The 26,865-nt window shown below is 32.7% G+C and overlaps 2 protein-coding genes and 1 pseudogene across 3 annotated transcripts; all 3 read right to left on the bottom strand.

Annotated features, from left to right (window-relative positions):
- Nucleotides 1–4,551: 4,551 nt before the first annotated feature.
- Nucleotides 4,552–6,308, bottom strand: LOC148546991 (protein SHORT-ROOT pseudogene; annotated as a pseudogene). Its single transcript, XR_015895728.1, has one exon. The product of XR_015895728.1 is annotated as a protein SHORT-ROOT pseudogene (transcript).
- A 6,454-nt stretch (nt 6,309–12,762) lies between these two features.
- On the bottom strand, nt 12,763–16,206 carry LOC107614072 (RNA-binding ASCH domain protein). The gene is made up of 11 exons (XM_016316298.3): nt 15,954–16,206; nt 15,666–15,865; nt 15,494–15,554; nt 15,272–15,320; nt 14,938–14,992; nt 14,772–14,859; nt 14,431–14,549; nt 13,962–14,087; nt 13,720–13,813; nt 13,359–13,513; nt 12,763–13,089 (listed from the first exon to the last, which is right to left on the bottom strand). The coding sequence occupies exons 1-11, from the start codon at nt 16,099–16,101 to the stop codon at nt 13,030–13,032; spliced, it is 1,155 nt and encodes a 384-aa protein (XP_016171784.1). The 5' UTR covers nt 16,102–16,206; the 3' UTR covers nt 12,763–13,029.
- Nucleotides 16,207–22,612: 6,406 nt separating this feature from the next.
- Nucleotides 22,613–26,152, bottom strand: LOC107614556 (uncharacterized). Its single transcript, XM_016316746.3, has 10 exons — nt 25,640–26,152; nt 25,304–25,428; nt 25,032–25,144; nt 24,748–24,950; nt 24,360–24,644; nt 24,225–24,283; nt 24,021–24,057; nt 23,858–23,929; nt 23,624–23,774; nt 22,613–23,527 (listed from the first exon to the last, which is right to left on the bottom strand). Exons 2-10 carry the CDS (start codon nt 25,410–25,412, stop codon nt 22,970–22,972), a joined length of 1,587 nt encoding a protein of 528 aa, XP_016172232.1. The 5' UTR covers nt 25,413–25,428; nt 25,640–26,152; the 3' UTR covers nt 22,613–22,969.
- Nucleotides 26,153–26,865: the final 713 nt, after the last annotated feature.

Below are 26,865 nucleotides of genomic sequence, written 5' to 3'. Positions count from 1 at the left end.
ATCATGTTCATTTTTTTCATTAGGGGAAAATAATGTGATTTTTGTTCCATAAAGCATATAGTTATACTTAGTTCGATTTTATTAATAATTTATTAAAGATGGTATTTGAAAAAGACTTTTTTTTAATTATAGCACTTATATTTAATAAAATCAAGTTGAAAATAAATTTTAATGTTTAAGTAATAATATTTGTATTTAACAAAATATTTTTAAATTTAAAATATCATAATATACATAAATAGAGAAAAAATTGATTATGAATAAATTTGAAATAAGAAATTTAATTAAAAATAAATCTAAATATTTATTAATATATAAAGTTATTTTTTAATTTTAATAAGTATAAACTAATTTTAAAAAGATTCTTTTAAAAAAACTTAAATTTTCAAAAATATAAATACAAATATATGATCATTTTTATATTTACCAACTACAAAATAAGATATTTTAAAAGAATTTACCAAACGACATCGATCTTATATGTCTCATTAGTTACATATATAGGTTGGATTTGTAATTAAAGTGTTTAGTAGTGATGATGATTCCATATAATATATTATATGAAATGATGATCAAACAACCCAAAATGGGTATGAAAACTTAGTGCATGTTTGGGCGCCATTATTTTGTTAAAAAAAGATCTTTTTTCAATGAAAAAAGATCTTTTTTTTTATTTTTTAACATATTTGGCAAATTTCTAGTAGTAAAAGTAAAAGCACTAGTAAAATCAAAAAAAGATCTTTTTTGAGAAGCTGTAATTTACATCTTTTTTTAAAAGATCTTTTTTCCTTAAAAAAAAGATGTTTTTCATGTAATAAATAAACAAAAAAGTACTTTTATATTGTTATACCCAAACATAATTGATTGATAAAAAGACCTTTTTACATGAGATATCCAAACATAAAATTACTTTTACTTCTCTATAAGATCTTTTAAAAAAAGATAACTCAAAAAAAGATCTTTTTTTAAAAGTTCACCCAAACAAGCCCTTAGTCTTTTTAAAAAGATCAAATTTTTCTATTTGGGTTGCTTTGCATTTGGTTCTTTCAACGAAAGTGTTTTGTTTTAAGCGTTATCTTTTTCGCTTCAGATGTTTGCAGGAGATGCAGGGTAGAGATTAAAACCATAGAAGATTAAAACCTTTCATTCTTTGATTGACTACAAAGTTGCTACTAATGCTAAACCCTTACTCTTTAATGCTAGTATCTTTTTCTGATTTTTGGGTATGCTTGAATTTGGTTGTATATTATTATAAATTCTGATGGTACGTGAGTTTCGGGTATTTAAAAAATATTTTTTCTTGAAATATTTTTAAATGTAAATTGTTTGTGGTTTGGAGAGTTCTTGTTTTGGTTTGAGAAAATGATACTAAGAAAGTTACATGGAAAGCTTATTAATTGCTTAGATGTTTTCTTTTTGCAAAGTCTCCATGGTTTGAACATATGTGAAGGGTATGATTTTGTTTTCAAAATTCAAAAACTCCTCTTTCGACAATCGGATATTTCAATTTGATTGGATTCTGCAGGAAATAAATAGAAAGATAAATTGATTAGCTCATTATGGCATCAAGACTAATTCTAATCATGTAATTCGGTCAGTTTCAACAAACGATATTTTCACTAATTATCTGTTCGAATATTAATATTGTTATTTAAGTTTATTTTGTGTTCATATTTTGGCGCACAAATTAATTAGGTTAAAAAAGAATAAAGTCTAATCAACACTCTAAATAAAACTTAAATCTACATTACTATCTACTCGATTTTATAGAAGTCGGACTCAGCAACATGGGCCTAGCCTTATTTGCTAATTTAAGTATCGGCATCCTTTATAGGTATCACTTCCACCTTTTTACGAGAAATTCAAACAACTTTATTTCTGTTAAAAAAAATGTTGAATCTTTTACCTCAAGGCATTTGAACTTTACATTCAATCTCAAATTACCCTGATTTTAGGTAAGCCTGAGAACACTTTGTGTTTTCCCTTCGGAGATGTTTGGAAAAAAAATGTATGGAAGCAAGGCAGGTGACAATAAGAGATAGATATATAAAGAGAAAGAGAAAGGAATAGAAAACTGTGGAAATTAAAAGTAGCAAGATGGGCCATGAATGAATTGGAGAGGATGATAACTTTTGAAAATTATAGCACATGTACGTTTCCATGTTTCCCACTGAGATCTCACTTTCCACCAAGTTGCCTTTTTAAAGCCTGTACATTGGGTTCACTCATGCTACTCATCTATGTCTTTCTCTTTTGATCCTTTCCCCCAAAACCTACCTTCTTTTGCAATCCAATACAACATATAATACACACAAACATACATACATATATTATTATTATGAATTATTAATGGTCATGCATGGCATCTAATTCATCAAGATGTATTTATTTATTGTCAAACATATTGTGACATTGACTAATCGATTTTTTTTTGTTGACTCGTGAATTTAAAGTTTTACTATATATAATATGAGAATAAATTAAACCCTTGACAACATTTAATTAAGAGGGGATGGCCAATTGTTAAATTTTAAAATGTGTTTTATATTATCAATTATTAAGAAAAAGTATATAGAACCAAGATGTGAACAGCCAAAAATAAACAACTTAATTAATTTATAATTATATTTAATTAATTTTATTTGTTTTTAATTTATAATATTTGATATTAATTGCTTCTCACCCCAAATTAAAATTTTGAACGATACCTTGGAGAAATAGGGGCAGGAATCACGGAACTTCCAACAATTTCGATTCTTAGTATATAAATTTTTTTTAAAATATATAAAAGAATACCCATTTAGTATGAAAAAGAAACATTCTGATACTTAGTAGAAGAAACATCCTAATGCCTAGTATAAGCACCATCCACGTAGAGGTTTTAAATTCACCAAGAGGCATTTGGCTGGTTTTTTGCTGGTACCCTCTTGGTTCCCTAGCATTGTTGAATTATTAATAGGTATATTATATTAGAAATATTTAGTAACCAAAGAAAATCAGCCAAAACTTTTCTTATTTAATATTTATTAATTGTTACGATAATTAATAAATACTAAATAAAATAAATTTTAGCTGTTTTTTTTTGTCTCCCTATCATTACCCATATTATATATGCTAACCCTGAGTCGTGCAATGGGGGAACCATAAATATACCTCAATTGTGATCAATAGAATCCACATCATCGCATATCTTAATTCGATTTTAGTTTATCTTCTTGTTTTGTTCTTTTTTGGAACTGAAAATCAGTAGCTTACTATGCAGTGAGAGTGATGCGTTTTAGTTAGATGACGTAATGATGTCATTAATATTATATAATCCATTCTATTATCTATATTATTCCATTGTTTGAAGCAAAATAAATAAAGAGAATAATGGTGCTTTTCCTTGTCTCTGTTATCTTATTTACCCTAATGCACCATGTTGTTCTTATATATGCTTTATGCTATTTTAATACTGGATAGACACTTATAGAGAGTGACCTAATTGACAATATATAATTAAATTAACGACTATACTAAGTGTATATTAAAATAAGTCATCAAAATCAATCACCAGTATAAAATATATATTAAAAATAAATTAAACCACACATGTATTTATACATAAATACATTAGTCGTAACTTATTTTAATGACTAATTTTAATATACGTATAAAACATTTTTCTTAAACTAAACAAGGGAGAATTAATCTTTACTATGTCAAAAAATCTTTATTCTATTTTATTTTTTACAATATTCTTCTCCAATTTAATAAGTTAAAAAATAATTTGTTGTAGATCTAAATTTTACTTAAAAATTTATTGTCGAATAATAAATTATTGTATATACAATATATGATAAGATTGAAACTTTAAAATATGAAAAGAACTAACTATTCTAACAAATCAAGTTGATTATAAAAAGATAATTAACATGCAAATTGATATCGAAAATGTTGGTAACCAAAGAAAATCAGTTAAAAACAGTCATAATTTGTCTTGTTTAACATTTATTAATTGTTGCGATAATTAATTAATACTAAATAAAGCAAGTTCTGGCTATTTTTTTTGTCTACCTAGCATTACTCAATTGATATAAATGCACGCAAAATGTTCCTCAAAATCCATAGTGCAGATCAACATGGATATGAGAATGCTATATGTGAATCGGATTTGGATCTTCTAAAGTTTAAATTTCACTTTAGAGAGTAAAGTGTGATCTCTCACCATTGATTTCATAGGTGGGACCAAATAATAAATATGAAAAAGAAAATATTCAAGGGTAGAAAATCACATTTTACTCTCTAAAATGAAATTCAAACTTTAGAGGATCCAAATCCATGTGAATTACTTTGAAATCTTGATCTGATCTGACAACATACCACCAATGCACTTAAAGAAAAGAAAGTTGATGAAACAATAATAATCATCCATCGTATTGATGATGGATGCGCAAAAAGGGGGAAAGTAAGCAATCACCATGGAATTCATAAAAAGAGCACAAGTTCAAACACCTTCAAACAAGGAAACCATAATTATATAAATAAATTAAAGAACACCAACCAACCCTATAACAGCACAAATTCCGATGCAATATAAAGCTATAAGAAAACTTACAAACAAATGCATGCAATATAAATCATAATAGAAAGTCAAAAACAAAATCCATCCATATATATACATATATATCCATTGCTAATTAGCCATCCTCATCAATTTTGAGTTTTCTAATTAAGAATTTAGCAACCTCTATATATATATATGAAAACAATTTCAGTGATAATATATAAATACACATTCAATTGAATTATTGAATCATCATAAGCAGCTATATCTAGGGTTTCCATGCTGATGCCCAAACTACAGGTTCCTCCTTCCATGTCAAGTAAATTCCTGAGAGAGTATTATTATTGTAATTACTATTATGTCCTTCTTCTTGTTCTTGTTGTTGTTGTGGCAAAACCAGTGACCAACCTCCACGGTATCTCTTGAGCAATGCTTTAACATCATCAACGACGTCATCGCTGAACTTTGCGGCTGAAAACTCCTTCTTCAGCTTCTCACACCACTGTGTTCCTCTCTCTCTTCTCTCACAACAATCTTCAAACTCTTCTTTATTATTATTATTATTTTGATCATTATTGTTTTGTTCATCACCACCGCCACAAGCCAAAACCCTAACTATGCTTCTAGAACAATCTCTCTCTAACATCAACCGTTCGTTGCTCGTTAATGGAAAACTCTCTTCCAACATCTCGAAGTATAAGCCGTAGAATTTAAGGCACTCTTCGAAGCACTGAACGAAATCGTTTCGATTGCTGCTGAAATCGGCTTCTTCCTCAACGACGGTTACGACCTTCGGATTAAGCGATCTGAACATGCGAATTGCCGATTCTCTTTCTTCAACCTCGATCCTTCTCAACGCTCCGATGCAATTCACGGCGATGGCTTCGTCGTTTGTAATCCCTAACGATTCCTTCGTGAGCTCTCCGAGGCGATCGAGACCGTTGATTACGTTGAATTCAAAGGGAACTCCCATGAGTCTCGCGAACTTCTCCATTCTCTGTCCGACCTCCTTCATCACAGAACTTACTGTGGCGGAGCTGAGCGCCACCACAGTAAGTCTGAGACGAGGAGTTTCGTCGTTCCTGGTGGCCAGCGCTTCGAACAGCGTTGGCCACTGGGTGCAAAGAGTGTTGCTTATGTCAATTATGTGGAGGTTGGACTCGCCTTCCAAGGCCTCGAGTATTGCTCCGTTGGCTGCCACGTGTCCGAAGGTTGTCCAAGGGGAGACTTCTTGGAATTTGAGTATCAATTTTCTGGCGGAGTCGAAGTTGTTGCTCTTTTGAGCGACGGTTGAGAGAGTCTTGTAGCAACGGTGGCCGGATTCCGTGGCCTTGCAGAACAAGGCTTGCAAGAAGTAAGAGGCGAGCTTCTGATCCAAGTCGCCGTAAGGGGAAGCGAGTTCGTTGAGCATCCATAAAAGGTGGTGGATTTTGGTGGAGTCTCTTTGTGAGATGGCGATGGCACACTCCTTGAGGAGCTTGCAAGCCCATTTACCATCCTCACATGGCTCACCGGAATCGGAGGAACACCGGCTGGTTGAGTTGGTGGTGGTGGTGTTGTTATGCATGTCTATGGTTGAAGCATCATCATCATGGATATGATGATGATGATGAAGATGAGGAATGTTGTTATTGAAGTGTGTTTTTTTGTAAGGGCTTAGGTGCATGGTGGTAGGTTCTAGTATTCTAATTCATTATTCTTAGTTTGTGAGGATTTGTGCTAATAAGGAGATATTGTGGTGGAAAATTTAGATTTCACTTTAGACATTGATGATTTGGGAAATTATATATAGGGTCGTTGTCACAGTTTGTCATTGATACAGTACTTTATTTTATAATATTAATAATATTAATAATAATAATAATAAAAATAATAATAAGATGGAAGTACAGGCTAAGGGAGTTTGTGGTGTTAGGGATATACATTGTGTACTTAATGGCCTTCTCTAGCCTGCACGTAGTGGTTGGCACATCCATATACATCTTTGCTGTTTTTTTTTTTGGGATGGTCATTACAATGATCCTTTTCACATATTTCTTTTAGGGTTTAGAACAAAGTATATTTTTTATTTGCTTGTGTTATAGATTATTATTTTTATAAAATTATTGCTGAATTAGTCATATATTTTTTTAAAAATTAATTATTATGGATGAATTTGATGTGAATCAATTTTTTTTAGGATAAAAATAAAATAAAAAATAAAATAAAATAAAATTTATAAATATTTTTAATAATTTAAAAAAAAAATATTTTTTTGTCGTCTTATAACTTATAAGTATAGAATAAATAAGGTATTATTTTTTTTCTTAAGAAGAGAAGATTGAATTACCACGCGAAACTTCAATAGAATTATTTATTTATATTATATTTATGTCCTATTTGAGCATATTGTAGCTCAAATGACATAGTCTTTCCATACTCAATTAAGAGATTGCGGGTTCGAGTCTTATATTTTTTGTAAAAGAAAATTGAGCAGATTGTAGCAGAAAAAAATTTATATAGCGGCTTATACATTTGTTTGTTGCGAAGCAGCAGGAATATAAATTAAACTTGCGTGAAAAATAACATCATCATTCATCAATGCTATGTATATATCTCTTAGTTTAAGCAGAATTAATTATCTAGCTATGAAGTGACAATGACAAAGTTTATATTGCGGCTCCGATCCATGTTTCCGATGATGATTTATATATATTGCTCTGATTCGGAGGTGACACCTAGATTACTTGTAATAGCAGAATATAAATTTGTAGGATTAACAATATGTAAATCGCTGTAGATTAGTATATTCATGGTGATGGATTGTATTTATAAGAGATTTAATTATAAGAATTATGGATAAATAACGTACTTAAAGTCCTTTATTTATAGCGTTTGAAAGTAAAATTTAAAAGATTTAAAAAAAAATATGTAAAATATACCGAAGATCTTAGGTGAATAATATGATTTAGATTTTATTTTTTATGGACTAACATATTTCTAAAACAAGCGTTGTTGAGCTTATCACAGTTTTATAATTAATTTGGGAGAAAAATCATTAAAAGTTTCTACTTATTTTTTATGCTCATAAAACTAATAATTTATGTATCTCTATTAAGATAGAATTAGAGTGTCTATTATGAATTATGATGATTAGAATTGAAGACTCAAATTATATTTTTTGTAAATAATTGTATCTTTTTTATCAGAAAATTAACTAATTGTCAATATAATTAACTAATAAATTTTTTAATAATTATAATACCATCGAAAATTAATTTTTATATTAATAAATTAGATCATAATTATAATAAAATTCTAACACTGATCCGAACGCCCTAGATGCTATACAGTGTGAAAGCCAGGCACATATGTCTTTCTATAATTGATATACTTTATACTTTATGTGATGATACTAATTAATTAAGATGCGTTAGATTAGATAAGACATTTATATATTTGCCAATGAAGATTATTATTAATTATTAGCTAGTTCGTTACCTGTAGTGTGTGGAAAGTGTATAATGTCTCATTATTCGTTACTTCATTTAGCTTTAACTAGACAACTAAGCTATATATAGCATTAATAGTTTAAACCAATTAACAATATGACACAGGAGCATATATAACTCTGAATTGAAAAACGACCCATCATGATGTTGGTATGTAGCTTATTATATATATAATTAATTAATCACAGAATTTGTTGGTTTATTAATGTGGAAGGGATAGAAATCATAGAACATATATTCTCACACACAAAATATGTGGGTGAGGAATCCTCAGTCACTGGATGGCAATCAGATCACGTTAAATGAAAAGTAACAAATAACATATTTCTTTCGGGGATGCAAACAAAGAGATAATGATAAATACATATTATATAATTGATAAATACTATAACGATATTGTAATGTGACTTGATCTTCTTGTATTATTATTATAACTTCATTATTGTTGACTTCAATTCATCACTATCTCAATGATCTATCTTAGCTATTAGCTTACACAAATATTTATTCATATACACTCCATGTTGATACTAATTAATTAATTGATAGTTTAGATTGAAGGGGAAAAAATAGCACATCACCATTTAAAGTTAGGACATACATTTTAAACTTATTAAAATCTTAACAAATCTTCTATATATTAAGTATTAACTAATAGTTGCTAATTAAGGATTGAACTCATCAAATTTTGGCATTACATCAGCGGTAGGCAGATTATATGAATTAACTTTTGGCTGCTGCTGGTGCTAATTATTTGTATCTTGTCTCACTATTTTTTTTTAGGAATCAAAATTAATTTTTTTTTTCAAAAATACTATATATATATATAAATCAGTTATATGAAGTCGGTCAATGTATATATATTTGTATATAAATATATGTGTATTTTAATTTATTTTTAATATATAATTTTTTTAATATATATTTTATATTAGTGACTGAGTTTAGTATATATTTAGTATGAGTATTTTTTTTATAATTTTTTTAATTAAATTAATAAATACTATATAGAGATATATAGTTAGAGAAATATTTTAAGTACATCGGGGAGTACCGGTATACCAATTGTTTTAACTGTTGATTTCAATTAATATATATTATATATATTTTTTTATAATTCAGATCAATGGTTAAAATAATTGGTGCACCAGTATTCTCGGTACACTTGAAATGTTTCCTATAGTTAGTTGGTTACTTAATTATAAATTGAAATTGATTAGTTGATGCTAACTAAAAGACGATGATGATAGATAATAATGAGAGAGAAGCTAAGGGTGAAGATGACCTCTCTCCCTCTGATTGGGCATCTTGAAGGTATATATCATCACCTTGTAGTAATGTAGTGTTTAGAATATAATCAAAATTAAAATTATTAATTTGTTGCATGCATCCAAATTAAATTAGTCTATAAAATACTTCCCACTTCAGGTAATCATTTGATCTTATATATAACACCAAATATATAAGTTACCACATATCACATCCTAATAATATGAAACACTGCCATAATAATATTATTAAAAAATAATGCTAGACTACTAGCAGAATTTGTTATTAGTTAGTAATGTTTAAAATATTAATTAAAAGTATGTTATTAAATGAATAGACTAATGATATTAGATTAATAATTAAAAATACTAGATATAAAATAAAATTATTGATCCTTGAACATTTCTTATTACTAAATATGTATCAAATAGCACAAGACACACAACACCTTTGCAAGCAATATAATAACATGGTTTTTAAAGCTTATTTTAAACTATGCAAATAATATAAGTAGATCTTGATGGAATAAAATATTTTCATTATCCTTTAATTTATGCATAATTTATTAATCAATAGCGCTATATATACGTATACTAAATACTCTCGATAACCTGTATAAAAATATAATTATTATTAATTAATTGTATATTTATTTTTTATTTAACAAAAAAAAAAACACAAATTAATTATTAATAAAATATTGATGTCAAAATAATATCTACAAACGAAAGGATGTATGAGTAGCGAAATTGTCAATTAATTATCCATGTCAAATAATTTGAGATTTAATTATTTTGTTAGTCTCTATAATTTTATTAAATTTTTAATTATATTTTTTTAATTGGATTGTTACACTACTTTTAGTTTTGTAATTAGGTGATTTTCATGTCAAAAACATTAAAATTAACAGAATATTTCTCCTAAAATACGTGCGATCAAAGATCTAATTATGTTTTTAATTATAAATATTTTTAATTTGCAAAAAAATATTCAGTTAACTCTAATATTTTTTATACTAAAAAGGGCCTAATTATAAAATTCAAATCAGTGTAAAAATTCAATTAAAAAAAATATAAAAACTTAATTACAAATATGATAAAACTATAACATCAATAGAATAATTAAACCTTAATTTGGTTTCAATTTCACTGTCCATGTATATATTAAGAAGATGAACTTATCAGCAATGCAAATACTGAAAATTATGTGGTATCAACTGAACTTATTCCATACCAATGATTAGACAAGACGACAAGGTTGAGAAAAATCTTGTACTGTTGGCAACACAACACACCATCTAATCATTGGAGAAAATTATGTCTTTGCCATATCCCCCCCCCCCCCCACCTCACCCATTTCTAAATTATTTTAACTTTAATTTGTTAGAAAGAAGGTTCATATGGGCGATCCTATTGATGGTGGTCCATGTCTTCATCATATATTGCTATCTTTCCTTGTCTACTATACAAATAAAGTTTGTGTCACCACATTTTTATGGGACTATACTTCTTGACATGATTTTTCAACAAAAAATTAGGATGTTGCTTCTAATTATCATCATAATAAATATATAGCTAAATCTGACAATTGCATGCGTAGTATTGACGATATAACTTCGTCAATTTTATTTCATTTTCATTATAAATAAACACACACTACTAACAAAATGAGAAACTGCCTCAGTGGTCACAGAATCCGTTCTTCTAATAAGGCTCGGAAGATACGTTAAAAAAAACTCATCAGTTCATGGCTTCATGCCATTGCCACCCCTTAATCCCACAATAGTTGGTCGCAGTCATGCATGCAAACGGATGAACTACGACTAATCCGTCGCAGATCTAAATTCTATTTAAAGATCTGCCGCTGGAAAATGGATTGCTGCATGCACAAAGCAAGATTCGAACTCTAACACTTGGTTAAACGGATGAGTGAATTAACCACTCGACCAAATCAAGTTGATTCTATTTTATTTGTAATTTCATACTGTAGTTTTGTACTATTATTCATTTATTTGTATTTAGATATATCCACTGGTGGTTGAATATAACGTTGTAGAAAATGAAATGTGCACAGAAATGCAGATACTGAGAGACATGAAGTTTCTTAAACTGAGAAAATGGGACAAGAAATTTGGGGGCACATGCCTTGTTTCACAGATATTAATTAGTAAATGATAATAGAATAGAAACAACCACCAAGTAGCACTCTCAGGCTGACACTACCTGCCACCACTAACTGTCTCTGCCAAGTATAGAAAATTGAGAATTTTCGTAAAATAAATAAAATATAAAATTGTAGCAAAATTTAAATCTTAATAAAACTCTCTAATTAAGTAAAGTTTTATAAATTGATTTAGTCATTTAAAATTGAAATATCAAAAAATTTTAAGAATTAAATTGAGATTCTTTTCTGTTCTTTATCTTAGTAGCACACACATTAAAATAATTCTTACCATTCTAAGCTTCCTCTGTAGTTCTCTTTCCAAGATCACTGGTAGTGGTGTACCTATGTATTCATTCAAGAATTCCTAGAATAATAGCAGGATTTAATAAATGTATATAGTTAACTGACATCATCATGTACTAATAAATAAAAAGACTTTGTTGTTGTTTTCTCTCAGATTTTATATTTGGTATCTCTCTGTTTTTTGTTCACTCCTAGGAATCTACAATTTCAACATGTTGAAATAGAATATATATATAGCAAACAACTCTGCAATCTTTAAAGAATATGAGAATTAATCAGAACAAGGTTTAGTATTCTCCCAAGTTGCCTCCAGATCAGAATACAAACCGTTCAACCCAATAGAACACTACTCATTGCAGTGGCAGGCCAAGGTTCAAGCTAAGCTGTGGTGGTGCTGGCACACATGCATGCATGCTATCATCATCCTCAACCACAACAGCTTGCACCAAAATAGCTAGCTAGCTAGATTATACTACTATATAAATCCAAGAAAACATTATTATTTGTAAATGTAAATGCATTACAACATATGGTGATGCATTGCATTGAGACTATCGCCTCCTTTAGGTATATATTAAAGAAAACAAATGATAGATACCACTGTCGGCTGTGCCCTCTATCAAGATTCATTCACTTTAAAAATATTATAAGGACAAATTATAGGGAAAAGGAAAAAGAGGAGGAAGATGTTAGAACTTATATATAAAGCCAAAGAATCTCATTCTTTGCATGCTTAATTTTAAGGGAAAAAAGGACGTTTCCACTTGTTTTCCTCACACAAGTGTTTGCAAATACACCAAAGAGGTTTGCGTGGTACACCATAATATGAGTTGTATACTATTTTGGGGTTATAGAAAGAAACAAAGAACTAGCTAGGTAGTGATCCATATATTGCATAGGGAAATCCATACTAAGATTTAAGAAAAAGAAAATGACAACAATTAGTGACAAAACAAAATAGGAAGAACCGAACAAGTCAACAAGCAAAAGGATGAGAAATATTTTGTATATTGAATTGACATACACTCTTTTATCATTAGATAGAGTCAGACTCATTATCCCATGTGGTTACCACACATTCCATTGAATGGTAAGAGATATGTGTCTGCTCGGTTTAAAAGACAGAATGAGTATAAGTAACAAATTTATATACACTAAAAAAAACTTTACCATCAGTTAAGGCCCCATATTTGTACTTTCAAATACCCATAACTATCCATCAACACTTTCGATTTCGAAGCTTTAATTGTTGCAGAACTAGTGTTTCCATCCTTTTGAGTGACCATCTTCCATGTAGGGCTCTAAAAATCCAATAAACTGAAAAGGTTGGAGGCACAAAAAAGAAGGGTTGAGAAAAATTATTTCAATGGACAATTCTATTTGTTACCAAGGCTAAAGAAAAATAAATCTTGCAAGTTGAAAACAGAAAAAGCTTTTCTCCAGGCTAAAACCTTATCCGCAGCTAGGGAAGGATGAGTATAAAGAAAGTTAACTTGAGTCTTAAGTTATGCAGAAAAGACACCATACTATGTTTGAACGTGCGACGGAAGCAAATGAAAAACAGAGTTTAACGATTACCCACATACCTTGCTTCCATCTTCTGTCCATCGTGCGCCATATCCTTCAGCAACCCTTATTTCGAACACGGTTCCATGCGGCGGGACAACATGCATATTCACCCAACAACAATGTGCTATTAGGCGCTTAATTACATCCATTGCAAGTCTATTCTTATTAGAATCTGCAACGAGTGGTTACAAATACAAGAATTAGTAAAACCAATGCAATCAACTTGTTAGACACACTATTAATCAATAGCATTTTCGTCAACATATTAAAATAACATGCAGAGAAACATAGAAAGCAAAGCGCAAAACGGAAATTGCAAAGCAATTATTATTGCAAATCTATTGAAAAGTTTCTGAAAAAGGGAAAAATATTCCTTACCACCTCCATCCAGGGACCCCCAATAACCACTGCTACTCCTACAAGCATGTTTGGCCAATGCACGAGCTCCAAGAGTTAAGGAACTACCTTCAACCTTAAGCAGTCAAGCCAACAAAAGGTATAATTTAGTTTCAAAGTACACAGATTTTTCACTGCATCATATTAGCTAAACAAACTCACCATCAAACAGAGACTAATGAAACCTCGAAAAAAAAAAAGTATGAATGAAGTCACTTTCTTACATCTGGATTGCATAGCAAACTAAATGATGCTAATAGAGTTGATCTTGGTGGTGGAAGCGCATCTGGAATTGTCCCTGCTGTATGCATCAACCCTAGAAGGCCTTGAACACCTTCATAACTTAATTCCTATATAAGATGAAAACAGCACAAGGGTCAGGGCACTTATGTAAGTAAATAGCCATTTACCAAAGCAAACATTTATGACTGCATATGATAACTTCAAGGAAAGAAAATGCAGGACACTTAAGAGGGAGAATATGGGGTAAAGCAAAAAATATATATGTGATTTTAATTCCAATAGGAAATAACATAGTTCTTACTTCTTAAGGTCTAACTCCACTTTCATTGCAGTACATTATTATCAAATAAAAGGCAGAACATGCACAGTAACATAATTGTAGAGGGTTCTTAGATGATGATTCTAAGATTGCAGATCAGTTGCAGTGGTTTTACAGGAGAGTGAACTCACAGAGAATAAATTGGCCAAAGGAATGTATGGTTGAAGGGTATGTTTTGAAACACCAATTGCAAGAACACCATTTGACTTTTCCTTCTCTTCTGTGTAAAACCTCCGGTAGATTTCTACTCCTGCAATGCTATGCAAGCTTTATTCTGGGGTTATCAGTATAAAATCTGGAAATGACTTAGACATCAATGTAACTGAGGCTTCTTTCATCTTAAGAACTTTTTGGCTGCATAATTACAGGGAAGGAAGAAATTAGCAACTCAAACTAGCTTAGTTCACTTTGATTCTTCATTTTGAATCAATTAATCATCCTGCTATAGATACTAATACAATATCTCCAGTACCTTTTTCAACACTGTCAACACCTGGAAGAACTTTCCCGAGGTTTTCTGTCTCCAACATGTCAGCAAAGGTAGGATACCAACGTATTCCCTACATATTGATTATGTTAAGAAGCAGAGCAACCGCATTACAGAAAGATCCTCCACTAATAACAAAACTAGTCATTACCTGAACTTCAAACACGACAGATTTGTTTACCAGAATCAGGTTTCCTAGTCCAATCCTGGAAAGGGAAAACCAAATATTCCAAAAATTAAAAGGAAATATGAATAGAAGTGAAATGGGCAACATGTAACTCATAGTAATCCAATAGCCAACTATTAAGAGAAAATACAATCCAAGAATCAAGTAACAAGATACTATGCATCCATGGTAAGACAACTTTTTTGTTACATTGGAAGGACAAGCATAACACCTAAGTTTCTAAGACTTATTGGAATATAAATTTGCATACAACCTCATTGGCATATCACATATCTTTAAAATTGTAAAACATTGAAACCTGCTGTATTTGCCGCCGGCGCACCTCCCTTCAACTGTTTTCAGGCCATCTGCAGTCAATAACTACATCATAATTCCTAAGACTTCATAAAAGAAATAGGACTCTACCGCATTACTTCAAAGCAATTCATTCTAAGCAATAGAGAATTTTTCTACCTATCAACATGGCTTGGGAAAAAAACAAATGCTTTAGCAGTGATTACAGAGTGATAGAACTTTCTACCTTTGAGCTGTGAGAAAAATGGTTCTTGAACATGGATTTCAAAAGAGAGACTCTTCAAAATCTGTTGAAACAAAATGTTAATACACTATTTAAGATCTGTTGCAACTAGCTTCAATCAAAAGACAAATAGAAAGAAGCAAATAGAGGCATCAAATGTTTAAGTTCATTTTACATTCAGTATCTCAGATATCTTATCCAAAATCAATTTGTGCCACTCGGAATGCTTCTTCTGCACGGAAGCATTATCAATTTCATTAGTCACCGATGAATTGCATGATCCTGTCCAGAAAAACGTTTGAGAATCCATGCATTTCAAGAGAACTAATGCTAGACGCTTGTACAATGGATACAGTGGCACTCCTTCCAACAAATCTGCACACAAACACAAGCATGTAGTGTAAGTAGGAGGACAAAAATGGAAACTTTTTTTTTCAATCGAGAGTGATATAAATAGTTGTACCGAGTGAAGAAGATGGTTGTGTGGGATCATCTTTGAGAAGGGTGGAGCAGAATTCAGTGGAAAGGGCAATATGGTAATTCTGAGAGTTGGAGAGAGTGAACTTCACGAGCTCCTCTAAACAATCGCTTCCACACTTCTCCATTTTCATTTCACAATCAAACTTCAAACCCTAATCAAGTCAACGCATCTTAACGATTTTTGCACCTTGGCCCAAAATACCTAAAATATAATTTTGATTAAAGTCAGTGACAATGAGTATGAAAAAGATATAGTTTTAGACTTTGAGTATGGAAATTTATTATCTTTTAAGTTTTTATATAAATTTTATTAACTGTTCATTATTTATTACGTATTTTATCAAAATAGATGAAGTTTCATTCCAAAAGTTATTATCTACTAATTTACATGACAATCTTTTATAAATAAACATATCACAGTAGATAAATAATATATATAAGTATCCATTAATTGATGGAAAGATATCATGTACCATTTACCATCATGGAAAGTCAAATTAATACTTTTTGTTCTTTAAAGCTAATTAGTTCAAGTTCGAGCCAATGAGTAATAGCTCAAATGGTATAGTCTCTCCATACTCAATTAAGAGGTTGTGGGTTCGAGTCTTCTATCTTTGATAAAAAAAAAATTAGTTCAAGTTCGAAATTTTTAAGAGTTTAATCGTCGTTTTATTTTTTTATTATTTTTGTTGTATCTTTATAAAAAAATAAAAAATAGGCAAATAATAAAAATATAAATTATAAGTACCCTGATAATTTATTTGTATATTATTTTTGCCAATTTATGTGTAAATTTGTGTAATATAAATGTAAATTCAATAATACTAGAGAACCAATAATATATCTGCAAAAAATCAGTCAAATATTTTTGGGTTGAGACCCAAAAGCCCAATTCACTTCAGCATCACCCCAAAATTGATCCAGAGTATACAAAAATCACCCTCCTAAAAACCCTACCTTTGCTTTCACCGTTTTACCACACAGAAATTTGAAAATTATCTACACCCGCACCATGCTTCCGGGAACATCGCGCAACCCTCTTCCCTCTCTTCTCCGGACGCTGCGACGCTACTCCGAGCCTCTCCGTGCATTGCGCCTCCACGCACGGTACCAGAGCCACGCGACTCTGGCACTGCATGCGTGTTTTACCGGCGCCACTGAAGCCTCCTGGTGCAGTTGCGCCGTCCGCCAGTGGACCTCCACTTCTCCAGCCTGGAATCCTCCCTTCGTCTCACTAATTGGCAAGTATGGTAAATGTTTTCTCTGATTTCCTATGCATATTTTGAAAAGAGATTTGGACATGGTTTTGTTGTATTGGTTCCGGTGAATTTTAATTGAATGGATGTTTTTTCTATGTTGTATAGCTCAGGTAATATAATCTTGGTGCATCACTGGCCCTTGTCAAAAATATCAGCTGCATGTTTTCCTGTTTTTGGAGTTTCACAAAAGCCTGATCACAGGTAGGTATGTTTTTTGTTTACTAACTGGATTTGGGTATGTTCTAATTATATGAAACTCCAGCGAGAAAGTTTGATTTTATGATTAAGATTTGTACGAGGTTTTACACAAAATTTGTTTGGAGTTTGTAAGTTACCAAGAACATAAAATTAGAACTTTGATAAATTGTGATTTGTAATCTATGCTTAGGTTCAGCAACTATGGTTATAAGATTAGTTATTCACTATTTTCTCATTATAGGTATGCACGTGTTGCAAGACTATATATTGTTAGCGTCCTAATTTGTTAACAATTATGATCAATTACTGTTAATTAATTTTGTACCTGAACTGCATCTAAGAGCTGGTGGAGGTACTCTATAGCTGTTTTATTTATTTTTATTCCTTGATGATTTTGAAGAGCAAAAAAGATATCCCCCAAGTTTAATTTCTCTAAAACTTTTCGAAAACATCTCAATCAAAAGGTAAACTTCACCTATTTTTTATTGTTTTGTTTCTTTGCCGGTTTTGCATTGTTATGGCATGAAGTTGCTTGAGACATGTTGCTATATACGCCTAAATGAAAAACCTTTGGAAGAAGTTATGTTATGACATGTGTTATTATAGACTAATAGGTTATTTTTGCATATTTGCTAATTGGTTGTACTTTAAAAAGGTTTTTAAAGGACTGTCCCTGGGATGTTAATGATAAATTATTAATAGAATTCATTGAAACAAATAGATAAAATTAGTAAAAAGATTGGAGGTTGATTTTCTCACCCAATTATTCTATTTTGCTTTCTCAAATTGGTCCGCTTATTAATAAGTATTCCTTGAAGTAATTAGCAGCGAGTCCTCCTATACAAATATAGTTGCAAATCACTGCCATGCTCTTGGTTAAGCAGTGTTTTTTTTTTTTTCGAATTCACAGGGAGTAAGAGACGTACTTCACCGGTAATTACGATATTTTTCTAATTGAACTGGGTCTAAACTGAATTTGTCAACCTCCAGCAAGAAAATTCGATTTTTTTGGTTAAGATTTGTTGGTGGTTTTACAACATCTATTGGAGTTTATTAGTTACCTAGAACATAAAATTTGAAATTGTTTATTCCTGTGTTGTAATCTATGCTTAGCTTCAAGAACTATGGTTGTAGTCGATGTGGTTTACATTTGCTATTTTGTTGGATGTTGTTTAATTGCTATAACTAGCGAATGGATGATTCTGTAATTAGAAAGCCAAAGAGGTTGTTATTGGAAATTGGGTTTTGCTATATTGACTTCAATTGGTGATTGATTGTTGCTGTTCTCTTAACTGTGTTATGGATTTTGGATGGCGAAATTATAGTAAATGTTGGCTGATTTGTTTCCTATGATGTTTGTTGGCAGTATCCGTTAAAGGATTAGGGGTTGTTTCTTGTGAGACTGCAGCAGGATTGATTTGCAGAAAAGCCAACCAACATGGGGAAAAAGGTAAAATGATATCTACCATTCGCAGATTTAACATTCCACATTATCTTATGTGTGACTTACTGCTAGTGTAACCTCTAACAGAAATTGTTAGAGTCTCGGTGTTCGCCTAGCTACATACATGACATGATGAGCACGCTATCTAAAAACAACTCCGTCGAGAAGCTTGCGGAGATTGATGAGATCGGATTCGGATTCTTGAGGCTTGTTCCAAATTGGTCGGTAAAGCAAGCCATCATGGTTCATCTGGCTGAGTCGTATCAAGTTAAGCAAAGAACTTTTATACTCGACATTGGCAACATCCGCCTCAATGCCGAGTTAATCGGGAAGGTTTTCGGCCTTCCGTCTCGAGGTAAGTTCTGCTATCTTAATTACCTAGTCTTGCATAGGCGTGCTGGCGTAAATATCTTTGGGTATGGATATATGACCATGCAATAACAAATGAACATGTTGTAGTGGATCCATTTCCAGTCCTGGATGACTGTAATCCGTGCCACGTGGCCATCAAAAAGAGGTTCCATAGACGGACAACAACCGAACTCCGGGATTTAGTTTATAGTTGTCCAATGGCCACAGAATCAGATAGGATGGAGTTCAGGAGATATTTCCTACTGGTGGTGATGAAAATGTTCCTGTGCCCCACCACTCAACAGGTACTTTCGCCATGGCACATCTATCCCGTCTTAGATGTTTCTGATCCACGGAGATTCAACTGGCCGTTGGAAACTCTGAAGTGGTTCGACAAGGCAGTCGAGAAGTATAAGCTGAAAGGGAACAAAATGTGTGAAGGCTGCATGTTCGTCATGCTGGTAGGACGCAATGACCATTACTAAATTCAGTATGCCGTTTTTTTATGAAGAACATAACTTGTAGAAAATTAATTTCCTATACGTTAGTTTGGAGAGTTCAGGCTCTAGTACTGTTATTTGTATGATTTATACTGATATGTTGCTGAATTACTTGAATCTTTGTTTACTAATTTTAGATGGTTCAGTGTATGTTTTCATCTGAATGTTTCCTGTCACTAGTTATGTGTCCCTCGATATATACCAGTTGATTGCAAGCCTTATACAATCTTGAACTATATCTGATGCTAACTGTTCAACTTAATAGTATATTCAACTTGATTTTCCGTCATGTATAACAAAACTTGCGCCCATCCTCTGTGTAGATCCTCTATTTTCAGCGGTTGCAATACAGTCTGCTCGACAACTGTCTTGAGCATGAGCCATGGCTCGATGCGTGGGCCTCGGAGAGGCTAGAAAAGAAGGCGTAATATATTCTATCCGAGGTACTCATTTCCCTCTCGTAATCAGTTAATTTATGCAATTATGTAAGTTGAAGCTGCTTATCAAATGACTCAAGATGTTTTTTATGTTTGCTTTTTTGTTGTTTCTAAGTATATTTTTTGTTTGTCAGATGTGCTAGGTAAATGTCGCTGACCCCATGTGTTTGAGATTTTATTTATTTATTATTTATTTTGCTGTTTCTAGTTTCTATTTTGGTGGTGCTTCGGGGTTTTATTAAGATCATTGATTCTCTTCGTTTCTTAAATCAATGGCGCCTTTTGACTAGACAGGGAGAAGGTGAAGACATAAAGGGCCAGTCACCGCAAGCTGCAAGGAGAAAACCGGGAAAAAAAGCACCACAGAAGCGTGGGCAAAAGGATTCGGTGCCGCCAAGGGTAAACACGTTTTAAGGCTTTAGCATGTTAACAAGTTTACTTCGCTATTGTTAATTTGGTTCATGCTATTACTTCAAACAGGGGAGCTCAGTCGGTGGAGAGAGTAGGCAGGTATCAAAGGAAAGACAACCAAGTGGACGCACAACAGCTCCACATCCAACCAGAAGAAGTTCACGGCGCGCCGAAGGATCAAAAACTAGCCCGAGAGTGAGTATACGTTTATTGTTGTGTATGGTTTAAATCATCGACTAGCTTTGCATAAGTTTATTAGGTTCATTTCAATGTACTTGGATATTTCTTTACCCAACATATTCGTTATGCATAAAACAGCCTAGCAAGGGAGCTACGCAAAAAAGGGAGCCTAAAAAGGACCGATCACGTAGGTCCAGCCCAAAACAATCTGAAGAAAAATATCTCCCAATTAGCACAGATGATGATGAGGAGAATGAGCCTCTTGCTAAGAGAATTTGTCGACTGTATAACCAGGGAGTTGACCAACAAAAACCAAGTGCCGATTCACCGAAGGCAACCTCAATCAGGATAACGTTCCCAATGAAACACCTGTCTCTAGAGTTCCCGATGCAGGAGCACTCTCCGTTGCGTTAGTGCAACATGAAGAATGGGAGTTCGACGGGCAAGTCTCTTAGGCAAAACTATTTCATTTTGTGGTCTATTTTGCTTGTTAGTGAATTAGGGATTATATCCGTATACAACTGCCTTTTCTCTAACATCGGTTGAGTTTCTTGCAGTAATCCCAATTTCCTGTCGAACCGAGACCCCGAGAGTGAACGAATATGGCAATACTTTGAGCAACTGCAGAACACGAGGCCACTGCAGACCGTGATGTCAGCCACTCCGTCTTGCATGACTCCTAGCCCACCAAGCAAGAAGATTTCACCAGGCATGACTCGGACGGAACAGCAGTCTACCCAATGTACTCCTATGTCCAGCTTTCGCCCTTTCAGCAGTGGATGCACCTTTATAGGAGTACATTGGGTAGACTGCTGTTCCGTCCGAGTCATGCCCGGTGAAATCTTCTTGCTTGGTGGGCTAGGAGTCATGCAAGACGGAGTGGCTGGCATCACGGTTTGCAGTGGCCTCGTGTTCTGCAGTTGCTCAAAGTATTACCATATTCGTTCACTCTCGGGGTCTCGGTTCGACAGGAAATTGGGATTACTGCAAGAAACTCAACCGATGTTAGAGAAAAGGCAGTTGTATACGGATACAATCCCTAATTCACTAACAAGCAAAATAGACCACAAAATGAAATAGTTTTGCCTAAGAGACTTGCCCATCGAACTCCCATTCTTCATGTTGCACTAACGCAACGGAGAGTGTTCCTGCATCGGGAACTCTAGAGACAGGTGTTTCATTGGGAGCGTTATCCTGATTGAGGTTGCCTTCGGTGGGATCGGCACTTGGTTTTTGTTGGTCAACTCCCTAGTTATACAATCGGGAACAACACTTGATCCGCGATCGGCGTTGTCACCTTCAATTGCGACTTCTGGATAATGGTGGCACGGACTAGTGGAGGCAATCGGGAAGAAGAATAACGATGGTCAACCGCAACCCAACATGTGGTGGCACGGACCGACGGAATCCAAGAAGGGGTCGGTGCTTGGATGGTTGAATGGAAGAGCTGGGCGCCGCTTGGGATAGAGAGCTTGATTCGGGATACAGCCGCTTGGAAGAGATGGTGAAGAATCGGGATTGTTGGAAGCAGAGTTCCGTGATCCCCGTAACTAATTCTCCAACGTATCATTCAAAATTTTAATTTGGGGGTGAGAAGCAATTAATATCAAATATTATAAATTAAAAATAAATAAAATTAATTAAGATAATTATAAATTAATTAAGTTGTTTACTTTTTGGCTTATCATCTCTTGGTTCCATATACTTTTCCATGTAAATTATACAGTAAACTCATGTGCATATGTGTGTTAAAAAGAACTAATATGTGAAGTAATTCTCTAAGCTTGGAAAATAATAAAAATTTGTTAAAAATTAAAGTATTTGATTTGAATTTCGTTGAGACTAATAGAAAAAAGTGCAACTTCTTGAAGCAAAGGAGATTATAATAATCTTGAACTAGTATTATTTGATGAGTTTGGTACATCTGTATGGTGTTGAGGTATATATAGTATGGGGTTGGTTCCCTCTTTTTTATTTATATCATATATTCTAAATGAAATTTTTACAAAAAATATGTCACAATTTAGTGTAACCTAAAATTCATATCACCAAGGTAACTAAATTCTAAACACCTTTGAGGACTAAAAAGACTGTGTGTATCAGTGTATGTACAATTTGGAAGTTGTTTGCACATTTTGCTTTCTGATATCTTTTCTCTGTTTCTAATCTAAGTATAAATTGTCTTACTGTAGTCGTTTAATCCATGTAGTCGACTCTTTCTAGTGGGATACGACTTTGTTGTTATAGTTGTTATTAACAACTTTAGTGGAGCCTAATTCCAAGTTACTGGGTTGTGTTGCACATTGTGGCTCAACAGAACCATATGAAACATGAGCCTTTAGAGTCCACAGTAGAACCAAAACCAGCATGATCACAGCAACAAGAACCATTCCAGACCACACCATCTTTGCATATCTCTTCAATGGATTGCAGTGTTTGACAAGAATTTCAGAGAATGCATCCTTCACAAGCTGGCATTCCAACAAGTTCTCCATGCTTGGATATACATTTAGTAAGTCCTGAATTGAACTTGTGAATGCTTCAACTCTCACATATTCACTTCCACTTATTATGAAACTGCTTCCACTTTCACTGTCACATGTTCCATCAGAACATGTAAAAGGCTTTAGTACCTTTGCAATGTCTCCTATTCTTATGGTGTTGGCAGGGCAGTTCTGTGGCTGGTATAGATACTCCGGCGGCGCCGAGAAAGGGTTGCAAACATGAACAAGATTTGGATATGATGTTGCCTGCATGCCTGATATGTTTTCATTCACCTGCACAATTACCATAACATGTGACACCAATACTAAAATAGTTACATAGGGATTACTATTAGTGTTGAATCAACATTTGATTGATGCAAATTATACCTTATTTACAAGGTTATAGATTCCAGCACTAACACCAGACAGGACTGATTTTGCTGAGAGCAATTCATCACAAGGAAGTATGGAACTTAAGCTGTTATTGTATGGATTTTCTTGAAAGTTGTCAAGTGCTGTGCAAGCATCACCAGAAAATCTGCAATATGGTGGAACTTTTTTTAGTTAGTTAAGGTTGAGAACTATTGAGAATGAGTAATGCAGATTGGAATTGGAGTTTACTTTTCTAAGAAGAAATAGATCCCAAAGAATATCCAGCATATCACTGTCATCAACCAGCAAAGTGTGATTAACCTGTGAAGAACAAAAGGGTAACACAAAATTTAGATTTTTGACAGATAAATAGCATCTAAGCTTCCAAGAAAATGCAGTTCAGCTTGCTTACAAGTAAAGTGCTCGTCGCAACCTCAGTACTCCGGAAACTGTTCACATAAAAATCCAAACATTTATGAGAATCATGTGTCATATACAAAAATTGCTTGAAGCAAGAGCTACAAAGTAGTCTCTTAGGATTTGAAAATGATGAATTCATCCCACACAATTCAAAAACTTGTATAGGAGAACTAATTATAAACCAAGTGGGACATACCTGACAAAACTGTCACTGCAACCAAGTTGAAGCTCATAATCACAATGGTAATCACAAATCTGCAATTAGAAGCATTCCACTATTATTGCAATGTACTGCATTATTCATAAGAGACAGAGAGGAATGAATTCTTACACAAGTTTCAAGCCCTTGTTGATAAGGCGCCTATTCTTGCTAGCTTCCTTTTCAATATTTGCAGATGCATCATCAAGCCTCTCAGTTGTTGAGTCAAGTCTCACAGAAACCACAGCATTATTGACATTGTCTTCCATCAAGTTACTTTCCATGTCTTTTAATGCTCCTGCTGTGTTGTTTATTGTCTCTGATGCCTCATTTGCTGTCTTTATTATAATTCCAACTGAACTTTCTGCTTCAGAATGGAATCTTGCACTCCCAGCAAGAACAAGCCCAGTTGCAACTCTACAAAATCAAACATCCATGCATACATGAATTGTGGAAAGCCATGGAATTTGTCAAGGAGAGTGAGTTGGCTCGATGTCCGAGGACGAAATGAATAACTTACATGGCTAATATGGTGAGCAATATAGCCAAAGGGATAATTGAAACATCAAAACTCTTGTAAGGAAACACATTCTTCACCCTTTTTGGTTTCTCACTTTTGCCATAGAACTTGGTTGTTACTAACAAACAACCTCCATATAATGTTCCACAAAAAAGGAAGAGGATCCCAATTGCATATCCATAAACTCCTGTGAAGATCACTGACTACAAAACATTAAGGAAGTGTTAACAATATTTCATATATATCATTGGTCTATGAAACTTAGAGTTGAGAAAGATTTATACACTCCAATAGTGCTTGTTGGTGATGTCAAATCCTCCTTTGTACTTTCTTAAATTATCTAAAGGATCCACTCTAACAGTATTATCAAGCTGCCAAATCTGTTCTGGTGCATTATCTGCAACAAATATAGACATAATGTTCCTCATTTTTAGACAATTTTGAAAGACATGGAGAATATGCAACATTAATTATTATTAGTCCTTCAAGTAATACAGCTTTCAATGTGAATAAACACAAAGGTATAAAAGAAAATCTGAAAGAAACCATATATTACCTGATGGAGAATCAGCTGGTGGAAGAACTTGAGCAGCAATTTGTGGTAAAATCAACACCATAATCACTAAAACAGAAACTAGGCCTTTGATTGCATTGGCTACAACCATCTCTTTTAAGAATAATCTGCCAATCATTGTTTTCATATCCGTTAGATAATTTGATATGTCTATACAATCATGTCAGAACCATTAGGTAGAAGGAGTAATGGCTTAGGAAAAAGAAAAAAAAAACATTTGAAGGCTTTCCTTTTTACATAGAATAAGTTGGTTACAAGGAAAGAACATTTGTGACTGTTGTTTAGTGCATGAATGTAGTCTTTTTCAAAGTAACTTACCTCAGAAAGAAACTGAGAGAGAGAAAACCGAAAGTTACTGGAAAATTATTAAACTGTTCCCAAAAACCTGCAAGAATCTCTGCCTAAAATTTTCTCTTTGGAGAAAAAACTTGGCTTGTGGCTTAAATGAACCATAAGACACTCAAAAACCCTCTTTAATCTGCAGAGTTTGCATGTGATGTGAAAACACCCATGTAGCTTTTTTCCCTTCTCAATATTCTCCAAAACTAATAAGTAATAGTGTTATAGAAACCTTTCACACTCTGATCTTTCAAAAATCAATAGGGTGCTTAAAAAGTGTGTATATATATATCTACATATATGTATATATAACATATGAAAACACCTGGAAACTCATCAAGACTACTATTCAAGTGCCAAATTGTTTAATAAAAAGTACAAGAATCCAAATCCAACCTCAACTAGAACACTTTTAAGATTTTTCTGATGCTCTAAATCGTCATTTCTTATCAACTAAAAGACCTTGATGGGTTAGTTGGTTAATTAAATATTAACCAAGATTAGATTTTGCATAGTTTTGGCACAACTTTTTTAATTTATAGTCAACCCCTTGTCAGCAAAATTGAATTTTACTGCTTTAAACTTTAATTGGTGATTAAGAAGAAGAAAAAAATTGCTACCTAAAGTGATAGGTAAGGTTTCAAAACTTGTATAGTAACTTTACTGAAAAAATAAGAATCCAAAAACAGTGTGTCAATGAAATAATATTAGTGATAATAAAATAATATACAAAACCGTGTCAAACACTCTAGTCAGAGGGTTATGTTCTCATTTCTCAGTGTCCAAATTTTCAACCTAAACCACTTCTGATCTGATACATAACAACTACAAAGAAGTCAAAAAAATGTCATTTTTAATTTAAAAAATCCTATGTGTATAAGGTCCTACTTTTTTGAAGGTGGTGCATCTGGTATAATTCACAAACAAAACCATAAATTTTCTTCATTTTTTCCCCTCTTAAAGTCAAATGATGACAAAGGGCTTGACTTTCTCGTCAAGGAAACAAACTAGCTAGTGGAATTAATATGTGGGTAGATATTTTTTTTAAATCCTCATTTTTTTTTAAACTTTAGAATTTAGAGTTAGGATTTAGAATTTAGAATTTATTTTTTAAATTTAATATTTAGGAATTAGAATTTAGAGTAAAAGAATAATTTTAAAAAAGTTGATTGATATTAGTTGAAAAATAGTTGATTTTCTAGTTG

This window comes from Arachis ipaensis, chromosome B8, assembly GCF_059453495.1.
Source record: "Arachis ipaensis isolate K30076 ecotype BB chromosome B8, ASM5945349v1, whole genome shotgun sequence".
Lineage (NCBI taxonomy): Eukaryota > Viridiplantae > Streptophyta > Magnoliopsida > Fabales > Fabaceae > Arachis > Arachis ipaensis.
The sequence above is the reverse complement of the archived record's forward strand: the minus strand, read 5'-3'. Positions and strand labels throughout refer to the sequence as shown.